Source organism: Leiobunum rupestre, chromosome 2 (genome assembly GCF_980474605.1).
Source record: "Leiobunum rupestre chromosome 2, qqLeiRupe1.1.hap1, whole genome shotgun sequence".
NCBI lineage: Eukaryota > Metazoa > Arthropoda > Arachnida > Opiliones > Sclerosomatidae > Leiobunum > Leiobunum rupestre.
In genome coordinates this window covers 90,806,470-90,829,030 of record NC_143385.1, presented here as the reverse complement: position 1 = coordinate 90,829,030, position 22,561 = coordinate 90,806,470, and the positions used below count along the sequence as shown (strand labels likewise).

The following is a 22,561-nucleotide window of genomic DNA, read 5'->3' as shown; positions in this document are numbered from 1 at the left end:
GATTAACATCTTAAGCCTATTCTTTCAAGTTTTAATCAAGGTATTTTTGAAGTTTTATTCCTAAGCGTTCTAAAATAAAACTAATTAGGTGTTCTACAGTTGTTAATCAAATACAAATTACATAATTAAGGTAATAAAACGTGGTTTTTACAATATAATCTACCTTCAAAACGATAAATGTCATTTTACTTCACCAAGAGTGAAATTAAATTAACGAAATGTTTTCTTCATTTCATCACTCTCTTCAGAGCGCAATTAAATTGATGACTTCCCCAGCGCGTCAAAGTTTTTCAATTCATTTTACAATTACATATTTATCGATATAAAACGTTGTTTTTAAAATAAAATTAACGTTCAAAACTTAGGTCATTTTAGTGTTAGAATCAAATCAAATGAATGGAAGATTTTCTTGATTTCATAATTCTTTTCAATTCATCATTCTTTGATATAGAAATTCTGCGAAACTCTTACCGATAAATGTAGTAATATTTATTTTTTATTATAGAGCTGTGAAAAGCGTGTTGTATCTTTAAATTTATAAAATAATTAGAAATATTTGGATCAATTTAAATCGCGAAGCACCTATTAGACTGTAGGTGAGTTAATTAATGAATTAGAAATCTGTATACGCTTTTCGTTTTAATTTGGAAGTGTCGGCTTTAAATGAACGCTTTCATCTTGCTAGCGCTTAAGTCTAAACTTAATAAAATTATTTTAATTAAATTAAATTCCATTATAATTTATGCTCGATATATTAATATCATCTGATAAGCTTATGTGCTTGTACGCTTTCCCAATAATATTTGAACTATTAGATTCGCTGTCGGAAATTTTAGGACAGGATAAATCTCTGTTATTGACGCTGTATATATTAAATCAATTTATCAATTTAATCTATTTTAAATCTATTAAATCGAAAAAAGCACGTCCGCCGCGACACCTGGTGAGAAGTCTGGGAAACAGAAAAACAGAGTAAAAGCGCGCGCTGCTGAAGACGCAAAAAATTGTTTTGCACGCGCGGTGCGTTCCAGCAGAAGAAAATAGGGGGAAGTACGCTTCTAGTCAGCTTTGGAAAGGCGTCACTTTTCACGAATTTTCGCGCCAAAACGGTTTGGCGGGAAATCGCGGATGAATACATCGTTTAAAAAGTCATTTTTTTTAAATTGAACAATTGTAACATATTGCCCTTCTCATTCTCTGCTATTTGAGTTAAGGCGTATTTGCTTTCGTCGATTATAGCCGTGTTGAATCAAAACAAAAGTAGAACTACTTTTTCAGTTTGGTTTATTATGCGTAAAAAGGCGTTTTCGTGGGTCACACGACGACTTCTACGGCTCAAAGCTACAGATACGTACTTCCCCTATTTTCTTCTGGTTCCAGTTATAAGAGACTTAAGCCTAAATTGCGCGATTTTAAAAGTTAGGATAGTTCGCGAATCGCTCATACGGGGTTAGGGGCGCTGGCGGCAGCCCCTAAGATGGCGGCGAAAATTCCAACCTAAACACCTGGCGTTATTTTTCGTTTCAACCTTTTGGGCCAAAAGCTATTTTTTCAAGACAAAAAAAGGTACGTGTTAGTATATTGAACGTCTTGTTAATCTTTTGATACGGAAATAAGGCCATATTTGGAAAAGCTTGGCCGTTCCCCTTTAAGAAATGAGATTAAAATTAAAATTAATTAAAATATAAATAGGCAACGAATGTATTTAACAGGCTGAAACTTGTAGAGGTTAACGATAATAGTGAGTGTAGGGAGCTGTTGACTCACGTGGCATGAAGGGCTTGACACCTACGCATTATAACCCGGCCACATGTTTAAAGGCATAATAAGTCGCTAGATGACTTGGGCCTAAGGCGGTGCCTTGGTTATTAGCCTAGCTGGGGAAAAAATAAATGACGCTACTTGTGAAGTATTAAAAAATATATATATTTAAATTTTTGGTTAATCTATGATTTTGACACCTCATTTATTAAATTAAATCAAATAAAATATAAATAGGCAACGAATGTATTTAATAGACCAAAATAAATCACGCTACTAGGCTCAAATATTTAGGAACCAAAAATTAATTAAATAACGATAAAAGAATCGTAGAATAAAAATGAATAGTTTAAAACAAACACTTTCATCTGGAAAGTAATGAATTGTAATTTGTTTATATTGGAATCAGACATTTGACCATTTCAATTGGGTGTAGTTGACGGTGAGCAAGCGTTGGATGACTTACAAGGAGAGTACCCGAGGTGTTTATTGCCAATTTGGTTCAAAGTCGGGCGTAATGTAGACTTATATGAAATATGAAATTTCTAAAAAAGAGACGCGTGCACTACCCACTCGATTTGCCATGGCAACCGAAAATGTTTTTGACCACTTAAAACCAAGTAATCTCAATTTCAAATTTTTAAATCACGAAATGGGTAATTTGGACCACATTTGTTTAAATTTAATCAAATTGGGGTAAATTTCTAACATTTTTAGGGTAAAATTGTACCAATTTTGTGGTAAAATAAGGAAATGGAGATTTTTGGTTTTTAGTTGTCAAAACATTTATAAGGATGATAAAATTAGCGAATAAGTAGATTAATCCATTATGAAAAGGGATAATAAAGCTAAACCCTAAACAAATTTGAAGAAATTTAAAAACTTACTAATAGCTCGTACCGATAGGTCTTCGAGCAAACAAAAAGACGTGAAACTCGGACCAAATTGATCTTCGAGTTAAAAACTAAATTAAATTAAATATTTCGTCCTATTTGGGACTCGTCAGTACCGTTCGGGAAATCTGGCTTGCGACTTTAACTTTAACTTTAACTTTTAAAAACATTAATGGTTGCCATGGCAAATCGAATGGATAGTGCAACGTCTCGTTTTGGGAAATTTCATATCTCATATAGGTCTACATTACGCCCGACTTCGAACCAAATCGGTTATAAACATCTCGGGTACTCCCATTAATAGTGATACTATCAGCTGAAGTTTTAAGTTACAACATAAAAATAAACCTAATCCTGGGACTTTCTCGGAGTGTCGTATCACGTGGTTTAAATAATTTTTGACTTTATTCCTAAAAGACTGAAAATCACTTTCGGACGCTTTCAAGATTTCTTGTTAATGTCTCTATTTGGAGTACACGATAGTCGAAGTGCTAAGACTGGCCAATATCCACTTGCTGGATCAGCTCCAGATCCAAAGTGCGCCGTCTCTGGAACCCTAAGGACTGTCTAGTGTTCTTCTTCCACCATATTGAGAACTGTTTATCGACTGAGAAAACCACCACTTTATTTTGATGTTATAAATAAAAAAACATTAAATCAGACCAAGACCAATTCGAAACAGCTCTTTCTGCGTTGAATTTTCACCCGAATTCTTCGATTTTACCATTTCATTAAAACTTGTTGTTGAGATCAACGGTAATAGTGACTGTAGGGAGCTGTTGGCTCGTGTTGCATGAATGGATTGCCTCTCTCCTCCGACGCATTATCACTTGGATATCGGAATTAAAAGATTTAAAAGTCACCAGTTGTCTTGTGCCTAGAGTGATGTCTTGAGTACTAGTCTAGCTGATTGCTATTAAATCAATACAAGCCCTGCTAGAGAACATGGGTTAGTTGGCAAACTTGATATGTTACACCAGTTGTAAAACATGATGGAACACGACCAGGAACTGCCTAAAATATTGGAGGATGTGTATAGACACCAGTATAAGTAAATATTGTAGGGGGTGGCGGAGTGGTAGTTGGCTCGCGTGGCATGAAGGGCTTGCCACCACCCTCCTTCACATTGTAACCCGGCCACTTGAATTAATGGCTTTAAAAGTCGCTTGATGACTTAGGCCTAAGGTGGTGCTGATAATTTATTTATCTAGCACTTTCATATCGCAGCAAAAGGAGCCGTATTCGATCCCACCACGTGGAACTGGGTTAAAACTCGGAACAACTCCTTCTGCGTTGAGTTTGCAAGTTCTCTAAAAACTGGTTAAACCCGGTCACCTGTTTAAAGGCATTAAAAGTCGCAAGCTGGCTTGGGTCTAAGGTGAAGCCTTAGGTATAAGCCTAGCTGATGATTATTATTATAATCTGCCGCTCAACAAATTGATCAGAAAAGGTATCTTAGAGGTTTAATACCGACTTGGATACCAGGGAATTAAATTGTCCAGGAACCAATTTAGTGTAAAGATTGGTTAAGTAAGCATGGTCAAGGAGAGTTACAATAGTTAAATGATTCGGACCCAATAAAATAATCCCTTGGTTTCTAATGCGGATATCTTAAATCCTAGTTTTTTCACCTAGAAAAATCAGGAAAATATCAGGGAAATCGGGTTGGTAATAGTTGTTAAGTTAAGAGGAACCATCTATGAACTGCCTTATAGGCTTAGCCAGATTTCCCGCACAGTACTGACTAGTCCCAAATAGGACAAAACCGGTCTACCGTTGGGATTTCTGGCTATTTCATTTTATTTTATTTAGTTTTTCGCTCGAAAATCTATTTGGTCCGAGATTCGCGTCTTTTTGTTTGCTCGAAGACCTATTGGTCCGAGCTATTTTTAAGTTTTTAAATTTTCTTCAAATTTGTTTAAGGTTAGCTTTTTTATCTTTTTTCATTATGGACTAATCTACTTATTCGCGTATTTTATCACTCTTGGAAATAGTTTTACCCTGTCTTTAGTCTCAGGATAGTCAACTTTACCAACCAACAAAATGGGAGAATGAGGACAGGCAAGTAAACCATAGTTTATGTAGTTTATTCTTCAAAAGTGAAATAGCATATTTCTGGTTTGACAAAGTGTCCCAAAGTTTTTCTTTTAAGAAATAAATACTTAAATTATAGTGACAAAAGGAGGTTACCATACATGTAGTTGACAAGTGTATTTTTGATGGAAGGCAAGAATTATAAGTAATAAATAACGAAATTATTTGTTATATTCAGACTTTTTTATTGCTTTTTTTCTAGATACAGTGGTCGTTATCCTAATCCAGCCTGCGTCGAACAAAATTAATATTTTACGATGCTTAAATTAAGATATATTTTAATTTAATGTCATCTTTTCCTTTTAAGCAATCATTAATAATTGGTCGACAATTGGTCGGATTACTGTATTAAGGACGAAAAAGCGTACACTGAAATATTTCTCGCCCCGAAATATCATCGACGTAAAAGGCGCAATCTCCAAAAGCGGTCGATCACGGCACCCAGTAAATAATTGAAAAGGGGTGAGTCTATGGGTATTATCCAAACAAAGTCCTATACAGGGTGTTTCAAAAGGTTATTCAAATATTTTAAGGAGTTGTACACAGAAAAAAATGTGTTCAGAAATTGAACAAAATACATGAACACCATCATGCATCACTTTTCTGCTCATGTTCAAAAATTAAAACGTGTTCAATTAGAAATATGGTCAGGTTTTGAACGTGTTTAAGTGGAAATATATTCGGGTTTTGAACGTGTTCAAGTGGAAATATGTTCGGGTTTTGAACGTGTTTATTATATCATGTGTTCAGGGTTAAAAAGTGTTCTAAATATAATGTGTTCAGGTTATGTACATGAGTTACTGGAAATGTTCAGCTTGTGAACATATTGAAAATCTCCGGACCCTTATACTGTTGTAAAAACCCTGTAAATTGAATATTTATTAATATTAAAAGACTAGTTACAAAACGAAGTCTTGGATGGTCTAAAAGCTAGTTAAATGTTAAAAACTATTTTATTTTTCAGTTAATATAGCTTAAATTATTAGATCAGGATTTTCTCCACTTTGATAAAGTAGTCACTAACACTTGTAAGTCAACCTTTAAGCTTAGGCGGGAAATAGTAATAACTTTAACATTATTCTGCATTTGTAAATTACTAGTACAATAGTTTCTAAAACTATTTTTGAGTTTAAACAAGTCAGTAAATAAACTAAAGCTTACCAAGCTTTACGACAAAGGCGCGAAAGAAAGTTTGTAGTGGTCCACTGTGTTCGTTCGTTTCTGTTCTATGCAAATTTTTGCCGCGAATTCTGAAACTTTCTAGATAAGAGGCCGGAAATCGCGGTAAAGCCGAATGTAGATTTTATCGCTATAGAACATGAAACCATAGATCATGTCCTTGAATTAACATGTTCACAGAACAAGTGTTCAGGTTTTGTGTTTAGGATATCAATTTTCATCTATTCCGAAGGGAATAACACTAGGAGAATGGCAATGTGTTCACAATAGAACACATTTTAGTCTTCGTAACATTTTCAAGCGTTCAAATTCTAATCGTGTTTACGTATAGAACATTTAAATGTTTTCAAAACCTAAACACACTTTTTTCTGTGTAGGGGGTGAGTTGAGAAGTATGCCTGTTTTTTCCCCATTGTCCTACGATGAGTTAAAAGAACGCCAGAGCGCTTCAAAGTGTGGCCTACTAGCCCGTGGAAATAGGCTGCAACAAGCGCAAATCCAAGCAGCAGGGACTTTAAATACTTTTTAAGTTTACTTTTTTACGCTGGTTACCTCGATTTGTTTACAAAGGCCTATTTTACCTATCACACGAACCCAAACCTTAATGTTCGCTTTTCCCTGCTGCTTTTATTTGCGCTTGTTGCAGCCTACTTCCAGGGGCTAGTAGGCCACACTTTGAAGCTCTCTGGCGCTCTTTTAACTCATCGTTAGAAAATGGGACAAAAACAGGCATACTTCTCAACTCACCCCTACAACTCCTTCAAATTTTTGCATCACCTTTTAAAACACCCTGTATAGGAACTTCATCTGGTTTCAGAGACAAGTGGTCCGAAGTTACTACCTTTGAGCAGAAATAATTTGGTTTTTATAATCGGTCAAACAACGTTTCAATTACGAATAAGCCTTTTCACTTGTTCTGGAACTTTTACGCTAAATTAAATTATTCGCTTGCTCTGGTTGATATAATTACTCTACACTATTCGTCAAGGTCAGAGTATTGGGGCTACACTTTTTACTCTTCCCCAAAAGCGGTATTAAAGAGAAAGAGAGTAAACTGATAAAATCGTCTGCTTATCCAGAATTTATAATGGCCATAGGCCTTTTTGAGAAAACGTTTTTACCCCGGACTCGACCTATTCGCCACTTCAGAATCGGAGTAAAATAGGGATACTCTTTTTACTCTAGTGTGAAATCCCAGAGCAGGTGAGAAGAAATTAGCTCAAATGTTTAATTCGTGACCGACAACTACCGCTACGCCCTCTTTTGGTCTCTGTCGAAAACTAGAAACGTAGCGTTTTAGCAGACACCAATAGCGTTTGGCAACCAGTACCGTAACCATTTTTAATGGTAAGCAATTAAGCGTATTAGAAAGTTATGATGGATGAGATAGAAGCTACGACAGGTTCGTATTTAAAGCAACTGTCGGCTCTATCATTGCCACCTGTTTTATTAAAAGGCCCGTGTTATTAGAGATGGCCATGAATCTATCCGAATCTTCGAAAAAAATTACTTTCGTGGAGAGCGTGGACTCATCTATTAATGGGAACGGAAGCTAAAATTCAAAATAGCGAAACAATAACGTCGTCAGCGAGCCATTATAGAGTATTATATTTAGACCACTTTTACTCTACTTACGTCGTTAGTGAACTTTAACCTAAATTATATATCCCATATAAAATAAATTGTAGACAATTACTATAATTGAAGTTATTGACAAATTTACAAATGAGCCAATCAACGCGAAGCATACTTTTATGTCCCGCCTTTTGGGTCCAAATGTAGCTTCAGCATCTGGTTTTGATTTCAACGCTAGCGACATCTGTTGAAAAAAGAGCTACTTCACCTAGAGCCGACACTTGCTTTAATTATAATGTTACACTGGCTTGTGTTTATTTACTGGTAACAATTACAACGCCTCGAATTAGGCATTTTTCCAGAGTTTGACTATAGCATACGCTAGATCAGAACTGCTATCAAGACTCGTATCGTTAGCGAACTGAACTATTGTCATAGGTCAAAATGATTGTCCTTCAAAATTACTAATTTGGTAGTTTTAATCGGAATTGAAAGAAAATTAAGGAACTTATTGAAATCATGAATTTATTCATGTACACTCATGAATATAGATTTGCCTATACTGTTTACTGCATCTTCCAGTCACAGGGCAGGACCTTATACTCCAGCCCACGGCCATTGTCACTATTACAGAGCGGAAACCTATTGGTTGTTCTCTGACCAATTGGAAGGCGGTTTTTAGAGCTGAGAAAAATAAACATTTTAGGTGATCTATGAACGTTCTGTATTCATATTTATATATGTTATAATTCATTCCATGACTTAAATAATTGTGTATCGTTGAACATCAGCCTTCCAATAAATCCCAGTAAGCATCGTCCATGAACCCTTGTTCGAAGAACCAGAACCCTTTAAAAGTGGAAATTGTCAACACTTCTAAATTAATCGTAGTCCAAAATATCCTATTGAGTCGTAAGAAATGAGCTGTGTCACAAAGTAAACGTTAACGAACTGGTTAACTCGACTAAGAGCAAAATGATCTGTCCGTGTGCATTATCAACAATGAAGACTAAATTCGAAGATATTTGATTTTTAATCCAAATGTTTGGTTTTTATTTAAATATTTCTTACACTTGATTTTACCTAGTGTAGAAAGGAATATATAAGTCGTTTGGGGAAGAATATATAACCATCATTAGCAAACTTTGTGATACCGTAGCTACGGAACGGGACCAGAAGAACGGTATTTTCTTGAAGACCTTTTCTTTTTCAGTATCACCCATAGAATCATCCCTCTCTTTTATTCCCTGTCACCCTGTATTCGTTTGACCAACTGACGAATTACATTTATTAACGTAATTTCCCGAATAGTCGTCAAATGTCATGCGCAACAAAACGCGAGAAAACGTCGCACGTCAAATTTCCTACACTGAATCGTTAACAGTAAAATATTCCGACCATTCTGTGTACACAATGTCCCAAAGAATTGTGTACACTAAATCCCGATCAATTATGTACACAACCTGCCAACTACAACATCCTGAATACTTACGTACGAAATATCCCGACCGATTTGGATCACAAAATCCCGACTTTTAATGTACACTGAATACAACAATCGGACTAATATTTTACAACTGTGTACAAAACCTTGACCAATGATCAAAGACTATATATACGCTTCGCTTACTAGACAGGCGTGTTCCTAGGAAAAACCTGTTAACACCTCTGTAGCACTGTAAAAGCTGGGTTAATATTTGGACCCGTGGCTAGAGGCGCCACTAGTAACACAGCTCAAGCTAGGGGAAAATTTTGACCAGCGTCGAGATGGAGCCACAATGGGTATGCAAGTTGAGTCATAGAACACGCCTGTCTAGTAAGCGAAGCGTATATATAGTCTTTGCCAATGATATACACTGTGTACAAAACCTTGACCAATGATGTACACTGCGTACCAAATCCCGACCAATCACGTACACTGCATACAACATACCGACCAATGATGTACAATGTATACCAAATCCCGATCAATGATGTACACTGCATACAACATCCCGACCAATGATGTTCACTGTCTACAAAATCCCGACCAATGATGTACAATGTATACCAAATCCCAACAAATGAAGTACAATTCATACAACATCCCGACCAATAGTGTATACTGAATACCAAATCGCGACCAATGCCGTACACTGTCTACAAAATCCCGACCAATTGTGTTCACGACCTTATGAGGTAAAAAACAATCAATACCGTTGCGTACAGGAGAGCAAACTATACAACTAAATTGAACAACAAAGTTACAGTCTAAACTGGCGTTTCGCGAAATATTTGTACATTCTCTTGAGTATTCTTCGAATTTTCACTGAACGGTTTCACGTCTTCTACACTGATTCCATTTTCGTGAACTACTTTGACCTCTGGCTGCGGATTGTTTTTCAAAACGGCCGATCCATCCGGGCTTGAAGAAGTAATTTTAATGACGGGAACACTTTTTTGAGGTGTTTCAGCAATAGTTTTATCCGAGCAAATTCGACATAAAGCTTGGCGAACGGTTACTAATAAAGTATGTTTACGCGAATCCTGGTTCTTATTTTTCTTGCTAATGTCGTTGCCTTTCGGTGCACTTTCTTTGTGAACAGAAATGACGTCATTCATGGAAGAACGTTCCCCGTCGTCATTTTGGGAAACACTGAAAATTTTACAAAGAATAAATAAACAATTCATACAAATATTTAAACCTATTACGTTATCAATGTTATCTGTTTAAAATCGTTATAATACAGAAATTGATTATGTCTAGTGCACACAGAATGACAATTCAAAATTGATTTTGTTTTGCCCAAGATGTGGTTGTACAAACTATGACTGGCAACAAAGCTATCATTACTGTTTTACTCCATACCTATAGAGTTAACCACTCACATAGACTGGAAGGCTATCAGCGAAACTTGTTAACACTTTTCGTACGCAACGTCTTGTTTTCGAGGGGTGAAATAAACAAGTTGTACAATATCTGGATAAAAAAGTAAGTTTATACTCTAAAACATGTAAAAAAACATCATCGCTCTTCGGACTATATTTATTCACGCCTCGAAAACAAGTTGGCCCCGTTAGGATTAATGTTTCATGCGCTTCCATAGGGACTTCCACTCTATGCGAGTGAGTTATTCTATGTCCGTACATTAGATTCGAATTTAGAGAGCTTTCCAATTGGCGGTTTTGTAACGACTCACTTCCGGTACATGACCTCCGGAAAATCAGCCTCCATCGGTTGCTGTAGGGCGCTATCTATAATTAGTTACCATGGTAACTCTGGAGCTAATTGTTTCAGCAGGAAGTGGATAAACGCTATTGAATACGCGGGAGGCAGTGATTTTGAATCTAGGGTACAAAGTCTTTACTATCTTTGCTGAGAGCGAAGCTCAAGCAAGTCGGGATACGTGACTTTGATAAGATATTCGAAATAAAAAAATCGAGTATTTTTACATTACTTATTTTTTATTGTTGATTTTACTCTGATATTTGTACATTTCAATTACTAAATTACTATTGCAATTAGTTATAAATGTAAAACTAATGGGTTTCTTTGACTTTCATGACCTTGGCTCTAAGGCAGCGATTAATAAGTAGGCCAGCAGTTTATTTTCAATACACTTAGCTCTGAAAATCAGTTCAGTGATAATGTTTCCCAAATGACATCGTTATTGCGTTACTTATGCTTAATGCGATCAGACGTGGAATTAATATTTTTGAAATTAGTGGAGAGGTAGTTAATCGATTTTCCTGGAAAAGGGGCAGTTGCCCACTAGGGGTCAGACATTCCCAAAAAAAGCGTACGGGATTTCGAAATCTCTGTGATTTCGCGATTTCGTCAAAGATTTCACGATTTCCTCAGATTTCGCGATTTCGTCAAAGATATTGCGATTTCGTCGGAGATTTCGCGATTTCATCAGAGATTTTGCGATTTTATCAGAGATTTTGCGATTTCGTCAGATTTCGCGATTTCGTCGGAGATTTCGCGATTTCATCAGAGATTTGCGATTTCATCAGATTTCGCGATTTCGTGATTTCGTCAGAGATTTTGCGATTTCTTCAGAGATTTTGCGATTTCTTCAGAGATTTTGCGATTTCGTCAGATTTCGCGATTTCGTCAAAGATTTCGCGACTTCGTCAGAGATTTCGCGATTTCGTCAAAGATTTCGCGATTTCGTCGGAGATTTCTTGCGAAGTGTACGGGATTTTGTACAAATGTCCGACCCCTCGGTTGTCCATATCTACAAATATACACAATGTATATATTGGAAATCATGATAAGGAACCATAGGCTTTAGGTTTCTTAGAAACATTTCTTCTCGCTTTGAAAACGAAGCAAATCATACGATGTTAGATTTTCAAATTTTCTCTTGACGGAAAAAGTCTAAAGGTGAGTTTTATTCTTTTCTCAATTCGCTTTTACCTCGGAAAACGGAGAAATCAGAAAAGGAGTTTTTTAAATTTTTTGTTCATCTTGGAAAAATCCTTTTTCTTTCGAGTAAGCCAAAAAGGCTTCAGGCCATTCTATCGAATAGCCTATTCAAGTTAATCTCATTCGATCCAAATCCCTCCAAAAGAGCTATCTAGTCTGCATTCACTCTTAAATCTTATCAATATCGTCATTTTTACACTGCTGGCATCATGATCGGATTCTTCATCGGTTCGAATGAGGCGAACTAGGAATATGAATGACCCGTATCCTGGAATAGAAAACTGTATTCCCCAAAACGGGCTAAAACTTTAACCTAAGCCTACAGCGCCATCTTACGACAGACAGTGTTACTAGTCTAACATATATGCGTGTACATATAATTTCGTCTGCTAGACGTTCCAAATAAAAAGCAGTAACGGTTTTTGTTTAGTTCAGTAGTGGAAACTAATTTTAAAGGAACTGTCGGCTCTATCATTGCCACCTGTATTATTAAAAGGCCCCTGTTATTAGAGATGGCCTTGGATCTATCCGAATCTTCGAAAAATATGATTTTCGCGGAGAGCGTGGAGCCATCTATTAATGGGAACGGAAGCTAAAATTCAAAATAGCGAAACAATAACGTCGTCGGAGAGCCATTATAGAGTATTATATTTAGACCACTTTTACTCTACTTAGTGAACTTTAACCTAAATTATATATCCCATATAAAATATATTGTAAACAATTACTATAATTGAAGTTATTGACAAATTTACAAACGAGCCAATCAACGCGAAGCATACTTTTATGTCCCGCCTTTTGGGTCAAAATGTAGCTTGAGCATCTTGTTTCGATTTCGACGCTAGCGACATCTGTTGAAAAAAAGCTACTTCACCTAGAGCCGACACTTGCTTAAATTAGTGAAGGAAGCTGAATGTTCGGTTTAAGTAGTAAAATATTGTAATATTTAATTAAACAAAATATATTTACCATGATTGGTCTCTTTTTTACTTTTGGAAAAAACAGTATAGTTGTGTTCTTGTAAAATTAAATTGAACGCTTTTCCTTGTTTCATTGTAAAAACTATTAAAACACGTGGCATGCCAACAACTAGCAGACGAAAATATTTTAAGTTTAAACTATTTCCGCTAGATGTATATATTGTATTAAGTTCAATGGTTTAACGTTACTTAGATTAGCTACCCCCGTCTACCCCATCATTTCCATCCTCCTAGGTCAGAAGAAATCAGTTATAGGGAGGAGCTTACTTTTAGCACTTTCGCCTCCTAGCAAGAGGAGCCAGGTTCGATTCCAGCAAGTGGCACTGGGTGAAAACTCGGAAAAACTCCTTCTGTGTGGAGTTTGCAAGTTACCTTATTACTGTTTAAAGGTATTTGTCCGCAAGGTCTTCGATTTCCGCGTTCCATAAAAACTTGTTGTTGACGTCAACGGTAATATTTAAAGGCCTAGGCTGCGTTCAACAACTATCAACGGAGAAAAACCGCTGAGTTATCGTTGAGTTCTTTTAATCAACGCTACGTCACAAAAATCTAAAAGTTGTTGTACGATTTATAGTTCGCTGACTTAACGAACAAAATATCGTCTGCTACCCCTCCTTTAACTTTGTCGAATGACGTCACGACACCGATGAGCAACGGAAAAACCTGCTCCTCCGACCGCTGACTTCGTTGAGCAACATGACGTAGAAACCGGAAGTTAAAAAAAGCGTACAGTAAGCTCAACGCTCAGCGCTGAGTCCGCTGAGTCCCGCTGAACGTAGCCCTAGGTTCACCCCTCTTTGCCAAAAAAAGGTTCAAACATACCTTTTACTTCCCCCTCGAAACCCCACCATTGATAACGACGGGTCAGCTCACTCTCCCGACCTCTCCATGTGGAAGGATTAAGTCCGGCATTGTTAGCGCTCTCAAAATTGTCAGCAATTACAATGCCCTTGAGAACCGCGAAGTCCGAATTACGAGGTGACCGTCGCTATCAATACAGGGATAACGAAGGGAAAAGCAAAAAGATGTTTGAACCCTTTTTTGTCACTGGGGGATGAAATTATCTGAAACTAGGCCTTTAAGTAGGGAGCTGTAGGCTCGTGCGCCATGAAAGGCTGGCCACTACCCGCCTACGCATAGCAAACCGGCCACCTGATTGATATTGTAGAAGGGGCTAGGTCACGTACCTTATATTTATTGCGTCCATAAATACATAATCCATAAGTAGCATTTTTCTCCAAAACTTCAGGAGTAAGAGTTGTGAAATCTTTAGGGTATGGTTTTTAATATGGAAACGCTTTACACTCAAATTTTTTACAAATACATTTTTGAAAAACGTGAAAATATTTTCCGTTGTTTCTGGAAATTTTAATGTAAAGCGTTCCCATATTAAAAATAATACCCTAAAAATTTCGCAACTCTAACTCTTGTAGGTTTTGAGAAAAATGCCCAGTCAGAGAAATTCCGGACACCTTGTATATTCTTCACTTCCATGCGAGCTTCCATGGCTTAGTGTTTTACACTATCGATTTTTTAGAAAATATAGAAGTAGCCGTAGCCATTCCGTAAATAATGAGACCAAGGCCTATAGTACAATTTATATCGCTTCTAAATATAAACGAAGACTCACTTTGGCCAAATAATCATGAATAATTCAAACTTAAAGCAAAATTCGTTATAGAAAACACTCGCTTTGTCTTTAGATTTACTTTTTTTGCAATTCACATTTAAAAGCTTTTTGTGAATCAAAATTAACCTAAATGTTTTATGTATTATCGGATTGTTCGAAATTTAATTTGGCTGGAAAATAGGGGAAAAAACTCACGAAGACTAATAATTTTCAAGGTTACATTTTTCTAAACCTTTCACTAATTGGTCTTTCTTGGGTGGACCAGACTACAAGTGTCATACCAAAAATGTATTTTGGTTAACAGATAATATGTAGCCGCTAGGGGTGTGCAAAATATTTGGTTAGACTAAATAATTCGATCGAATACCAAATCGAATATTCTATTCGTCGAATCGAATAGCACTTGGGAAAATTCGCGAATATTCGTTTTTCTTGATCAAATAGTCGAATATTCGAAAAGATAGGAAAAAGTATTTGGTATTTTCAAATAGTTTGCAAACTGGTCGAATAACCGCGGGTCTTTTTCTATTTTTTTTTAGTTTCAAGAGGAGAACGCTGTGAAATTTCCGAACTAGTGCTTATTTCTGGCACCTCTCTTTAGGCCACAGCGGCAAGGACCATATAAAGAGTAACTTGCACGTCCATTATTCATACCGTGTGTATTAAAACTATTTAGCGAAAGGCAGACGCTGTTTATTCTAGCGCCTAGATTATTCGCGTGTTCTTTGTTATGGAATTTTCTAGAATAGCAAACTAAAACGTAAACCAAGTTCAAAACAAAAATAATAACTGGGAGAAAGGTTGAAGTAAGTAAATTTTTGGGTTTTTCGGTTTTTAATTTTTGAGTTAACTAAATTATTGGTTTAAAATTATTGTAAATTAAATTAAATATTATTTTTTTATTTGTAATAAAAGATCTGCTCCTTCGTGTTTTACACATATTTAAAATCTCGAGATTTTAAGGAAGTGTTTGCAAAGCATGAAAAATATAGCAGATCCTTTGATTTTAATTGTAGTTAGAAATTACTAAAAAATAAAAGTCGCTAGCTGACTTGGACCTGGGGTAGTTAAACTTTAAAAATGTGTATTTTAAATTTGGTTAGTAAAAGTTTTCTTTGAAAAAGTTTAGTATTATAGTTTAAATATTCGACCAAATTATTTGACGTTATAAATATTCGATTTGGTATTTGACGTGCCTTGAAAAAATTATTTGATATTCGATTCGATCCCCAAAAAATGGTATTTGCACACCTCTAGTAGCCGCAGCTATAGCATCTGCTTTCATGATTTACGGAAAATATTCTTCGCTTGCACTTATAAAAAAAACTGTAATTGTCGAAGCGTCTTAATAATAATATTGAACATTTTACACGTTTCACTTTTACCGGTTGTACTTCGGATTCGAATATTTAACAAATTCAAGACAACGCCATATATCTGTCGAGCTTACGTGACACGTCATGATATATTTATTATGTTTAAATAAAAATACTGATAGTTATAATTTTTCAACTCCACAAATTGAGACAGAGTTATGACAACTTAATATTTATCTAGTGCTCAGCATACTTGGAATTGAAATACGTCTAGGCCTTGTACCAATAAGACGAATTTCGCGAAATAAGTACGAGCATTCAAAGGGTGACTTTTGCGGTACACCCGGCCACACGAAGAAACAAATATTTGTATTTTGACAACACTTACATGACGCCTGTTTTAGTCTTGTTCAAACCACGTTTTTAGTTCTTCGTGTACCCTGAGTTAGCGTAAGATGTACCATTTGGTAAAATTCGGTTACAAACGTACAAAGTGCGCTTAACAGATTTTAATGTATGTTGTTTAATCTTCTAGATCGCTTTGCTTAACCTCTCTATTACATCAATCAACGAAGAACAGCAATGTGAAACTTACACAATAGCAGTTTTAGAAGCAGTGGAGCCGATGTCCTTATCCGCGACGATGACGCAAGTGTCACTCGGCCGGTGAGAATATCTGATCATCTTGGATTGCTGGCGATCGAGCTTAGATCCAAAAACGCAAAGCGCATCCCGAAAGGCTTCTCTGTATCTCGCCGACATCAAAGAGTAGAGGATGGGGTTGATCGTGGCGCTGAAGTAGTAGAGACAACCTGCGGACAAGTCATCACCAAAGAATTATGAAAAATCATTGTTAATCACAATTGAAGAGAACACACAATGCATTGGTGAAGCAGAACCACGTACGTACGTAGGTAACAGAGTTGAGGAGACCAACAAGATTAAAGGCAGTAGAACCCCCGCAGGAACGGTTAAGCTTCCGCTATTACTCAACAATTGTTCTAAAGCAATTGCAGTTGTGCAAAAATTTATAATTACTTTCAAATAAGTATGTCAGTTCCCTTAATTCCGCATATGTTAAATTTTTACAGATAGACATTTCTAGAATGACCCCACATTTTTGGGTGGCCTTTATGAGGTTATCCTGTCGGGTATGACGTCAGCTCTACTTCACTCCTAACATAGTTGGTAGTAAGTATTTCTACTCATTGACATACTTATGGAACATACCATAAGTGTATAATATTGTTACATAAGTGTGATACTTCCTATTCTTTACATGCAATAGTTTTACTGAGAGCTATTCACAAGACAAATTGCAATACGGGCTTCGTTGGCGTTTTGCGTCCGCGTCACACGTAGCCTTTGACAGCGCCTCGCTAGGGGGAGATTTTCTTCTTGTGATGACGTCACACCGTTACTAGCTCGCAGTAAGGAAGCCTATGTAAGGAAAGCGTAAAAACGCCAAACTCGCATGTCCCGAAGCTAAGCTTATGTCACGAGAATAATGATTTTTCAAATAATAAAGCCACAAGCCTGATATGTTTTTCTCTTTAACCGAATCAGTGAAAAATCCATTGATTTCATCAGTGGTGGGGGCCCATAGACCTGTGCCTAGTAGGACTAGTCCTTAGTCCGGCACTGGACTTATGGTTGTGTTTACGGTTAAAAAGGTTATCAGCTAGGCTAATACCCAAGGCACCACCTTAGACCCAAGTCATCGAGCGACTTATAATGCCTTTAAACAGGTGGCCGGGTTATAATGCGTAGGAGGGTGGTGGCAAGCCCTTCATGCCACGCGAGCCAACAGCTCTCTACACTAACTATTACCGTTAACCTAGACAAGTTTTTATGGATAGAGGAAACCCTTTCTCTATATTTGAAGCGTAACATGATTTATCCTGACAGCTAGGGGTGGATTAACTATCTGGGCCCTAGGCTTGAGCTTTATTAGGCGCCCCCCCCCCATAACCATGTTATAGGCTCGTCTCAGGGTTCCCAGCCTTTTGAAAAGTTGTGGACCCCTACGCTGTTAGCTACTAAGCGTATTGGTTAATGCGTCACTGCTGACAACGACGCGCTATAGAGAGTCCATACAGTTTGATGGAGATTACATTTGACTTACCACCCGTATAATACAGAATTTCGTTTAGTTGCCGCAGAGCTCTTGTCCATTCGTTGGGGTCGAAGAAACAAGCAAACAGCCTCTGAGTATGAAAGGGTGCCCAGCACACGAAGAACGCTATCACCACTGCAACTGGAAAAATAAAATACTTTGGTAAAAGATTTGGCGAGAAACCCCACATTTGAATGTCCTTACTTCTGCCCCCAATATATGGTTGGGACTATTAGGGGGCACGACTTCGCAAATTTTGGCTGGACAATACTTCATTGAAATGCTAGTGAATTTAGTAACTCCGGGTGCCATTTAGAATGTTTACCATTTCACTAGGTACCATGGTACAATTTCCAAAGTGATTAGCTAGAATGTGCTTGGTAAAGCCCTCCGATAAGGAAAACACTACTGTATCAAAATCAGCTTATATTTGGAATGTAGTATTGTCCAGACAACATTTTCATCGTCGTGTATCCTACTACACACAATAATATTATCAACTTCCCCATATTTAAGCTACGGTCCCACGACAGCTAAAACGCAAATAAGTCACTAGTTTATTTCTAGGCTTCAGACATCGTGTCATCAAAACGAGTTGCAAAGATACTTTTTATAGACCCGGTTCGGTTGCGCTGGTTTGAAAAGCCATGCGCAGAGGGTTTGGCAGGTAGCGCGGACGGATAAAGCATGTCTTTGCTATTTTATTACCTTTTAAACCAGGAGTCCGAACTAAACTGCGTATGAAGGTGGTGGCAAGCCCTTCGTGCCACGCGAGCCAACAGCTACCTACACTTACTATTACAATAAGTCTAATATTATTCCATAAGTTTGTCGCTTTGGGAAATATTTTATTGAGAGCTAGTTACGGAGTGACGTCATCACAAGAAGAAAATCTCCCCCTAGCGAGGCGCTGTCAAAGGCTACGTGTGACGCGTTAGCAAGCAGACGCAAAACGGCGATGAAGCTCATAATGCAGTCTGTCTTGTGTATAGCTCTCAGTAAAACTGTTGCATGTGAAGAATAGGAAGTGTCACACCTATGCTATTACTATTAACCGCGTCAAGTTTCTATGGAACGGGGAACCGAAAACCTCGGAGAAAAACCCGTTTGAACAGTGAGGAAAGAACTTGCAAACTCAACGCGGAAAGAGTTGTTCCGAGTGTTCACCCAGTGGCAGAAGCTAGAGTCGAACCCGGCTTCTCTCGCGGCAAGGTGAAAGTGCTAATCACTCCGCCACCCGACTTCTACCACAGCAGTATTTAAAAATAATATAATATACTTCCACTATTTCTTTTGACGCACTATAAAATCGAATTGGGTGGTGCTTAGGGTGGTACCAACCGAGCATTTTGTTGATGGAACGACGGGCGGTCGGCGGTTTTCCTTCCCTGAAGCTCCTGCGTCCACCTTTCTCCGAGCTATTATCGGCTGGAGAATTGGTGGACATTCCAGCGTTCAGGCGAGTGCTGCTCGACGAATCTCCGGACTTTTGAGGTAATCTCGAAAAGCGAGATTTCCGTACTTTGATGCCAATCTTGACGTAGATGATGACGATGAGCGTCATTGGAAGACAGAAGAAGACGAACGACGAGAACTGCACGAGCGGAAGGCTGACGTCGTTGTTGTCCATTGGCAGCGAACAGAACGCCGACTCTTGCAGGAAAGAGCCGGTTCCGTTTGGATATTTCAAGTAGTTCACCTGCCAAGCAACAATACTCATTATTTATACCTAAAATGTGATACCATACCTAACATAATTTATCTTATATAGGCCATAATTTTTGAATAAGGGATGTTACATTTAAATACATTCTTAATAGGATAGCTATACGGCGAAATTATTTGATAGCTATAGTTTCGTGATTTATCAACCTTTTATCTATCAATATCTATAATGGGCGTTTACAGCGTATCCGAACTATGTTTTTTTTCCATAGTTAAAGTAAAAGTTTGTTTTTCAATTTATTTAAAATGTATTTATTTTTAATATACAAGATCGATCTTAACATTTAATGAGGTGTTAGTTTTGGTTAGTGTTGTAAGTTGGACAATTTTCCGGAAAATGACCGAGGCCTTTTTTCTGGAAAAAGTTCCGTATTTTTCCGAAAAAAGTTTAAAAAATAATTAATTCCATAATTAGTCTAATATATTGTTTGCAAATTTAAATAAAGCGGAATTTCGCCTAATTTTTTCGAATCTGGAAGTAAATTAAAACCTCTAGACTAGTTTAAACTGATTAACAATGTAACACTATTAATGTTTTATAGTATGTTTACTGATATTAGACATTTTATATGTTAAAATCTTTATTTTTCCGATTTGCCGAAAATATTCCGCATTTTATTTTTCCGGAAACTGAACAACAATTGTTTTGGTCCTTTTGTCAATGAACGTGGTATAGAGGAAGCGTTGTAATTGATTTTTAACACAATGCAAAACAAGGTAATTGCGATTCTTATTAATGCACTAGGTCGATAAAACAGCGCTGCTCTTGTTAAAAAACCCTCTTAGGTTGTTTATTTATCAAGTCAATGTACAGGGTGATTGAAATATGGATCCTAATATACAGGATAATTGAGAAAACACTCATTTTAGACAAAATTCCTCTTAGGTTAAATTATAGTGCTCTTATTAAGTTAATAAGGTGATAGTAAATGTTTAAATTTAAAACTTAATATGCAATTAACGTAAACTTAATAGGCCTACATCAAGAGGAAATGTGTCATTGTCATCTTGTTATTATAAATTTTTATGCATGCTAGTTTAACTTTAATTACCAGTGAGCCTCGATCGGTTAAATTTTAACGTCGAATTAGTGAATTCCTACAATAATACACTAATGGGTTAGGCCAATCTTGTTTTCTCCACGTGCTGGTCATTCGGAGAGTAAGGGTTGGGTCATAGAGTCAAACATTCACATAGAGTGGAAGGCTATCAGCGAAACTTATTAAGATTTTTCGTACGCAACGTCTTGTTTTCGAGGCGTGAAATAAACAAGTTGGCCTAAAAGTAATGTATAATATCTAGATAAGAAAGTAAGTTTATACTCTAAAAAATGTAAAAACAACACCATCGCTCTTCGGACTATATTCATCACGCCTCGAAAACAAGCCGGCCCGTTAGGATTAATGTTTCATGCGCTTTCATAGGGCCCTCCACTCTATGGGAGTGGATTATCCTATGGGTTGGGTTTTGTGGCCTAAGCTGAGTCAAAATTCTAAGAATTCTTCCCTTGATAGTGAGAATTCTCACTTCTCACAGGAAGTGACGTAATCTCTTCTCACGAGTTCTATTTAGAAGAGTGAGAACATAGAGTAACCCACTCGCATAGAGTGGAAGGCCTTATGGAAGCGCATGAAACATTATATCTACCGAGCCAACTTGTTTCCGAGGCCATTGAACAAATTTATTGCTTGTGGCGCCAAAATGTCTGGCGTCGGCCCTTCCCTCGAGGCGGTGTCTTTGACAAGATTCGCTCTTTGATTGTCCAAGAAGACGGAGGTTTCCAAAAGTACAAGAAATAAAAGCCTATTAACCTAAGTAGTTCACCAATTCCATTTTCTGCGCGAAACAAGGTCTATATTCTATCATGCAGCTTCGCTAATACCCAAGGCACCACCAAAGACCTAAGTTAACTAGCGATTTGAAAAGCCATTAACCAGTGGCCGGGTTACAATGCGTAGGAGAGTGATAGCAAGACCTTCATGCTACCTGAGCCAACAACTCCCAACACTCACTATTACCGTTAACCTCAGCAAGTTTGAAAAGCATAAACCGAAGATCTCGGGAAAAAACTTTTAACCAATGGGGATAGAACTTGCAACTCAATGCAGAAGGAGTTGTTTCGTGTTTTCACCCAGGGCCACAAGCTGGGATCGAACCCGGCTCGTCCTGCTGCGAGGCGAGAGTGCGAACAACTTCACCACCCCAATTTTCTTCGAAGATTTTGTACAGATATAAATAATTATGTTACATACATGTATTTTACTAATGTAATAATTATAAGCTAGGCTAATGCCCAGGGCACCACCCGAGGCTCAAGTTAACTCGCGGCTTTAAATACCGTTAATTAAGGTGGCCGGGTTACAATGGGTAGGAGGGTGGTGACAAGCCCTTCATGCCACGCGAGCCAACAGCTCCCTACACTTACTATTACCTTTATTCATATTTACTAAACCAAGAGGTACTAAGAACGACTTGAAGTTATACTTTGCCGATGGGCGATGGTTAAGCCTAACTTGGGCCTTGGTGTAATGTATTTTTACATAGAGATAGAACCGTCGACTGCTTAGACTGCTTCTGAAAGTAAAACAACAAGGCAGCAAGGGCGAATGTTAAGGTTCATAGTTCTTAGTACCTCTATGCGTTCTTAACTAAATAGTTACTATTTGTTCTAATTATTTACAAAAGAAATACAAAAAAGAAAATTTAAGGAATTGAAACTGTAGGAATTGAAAACTTGTTGAGGTTAACGGTAATAGTAAGTGTAGGAGCTGTTGGTTCGCGTCGGCATGAAGGGCTTTCCACCACCCTCCTACGCATTGTAATCCGCCCATCTCTTTGAAGACATTATAAGTCGCTAGATGACTAAAGAGGTGCCTTGGGT

At 37.3% G+C, this 22,561-nt stretch overlaps 1 protein-coding gene across 2 annotated transcripts in view; it reads right to left on the bottom strand.

Annotated features, from left to right (window-relative positions):
- Window positions 1–8,492: 8,492 nt before the first annotated feature.
- Window positions 8,493–22,561, bottom strand: part of LOC149960328 (neuropeptides capa receptor-like) — a 132,921-nt gene continuing 118,852 nt past the window's right edge. For both annotated transcript variants that reach the window (XM_090165233.1, XM_090165234.1), the window contains exons 4-7: window positions 19,297–19,654; window positions 17,965–18,096; window positions 16,435–16,651; window positions 8,493–10,137 (exon numbers count right to left, since the gene is read on the bottom strand). In XM_090165233.1, the coding sequence (XP_090021359.1) occupies window positions 9,753–10,137; window positions 16,435–16,651; window positions 17,965–18,096; window positions 19,297–19,654 (1,092 nt within the window). In that variant the 3' untranslated portion in view covers window positions 8,493–9,752. The remainder of the gene's footprint in view (window positions 10,138–16,434; window positions 16,652–17,964; window positions 18,097–19,296; window positions 19,655–22,561) is intronic.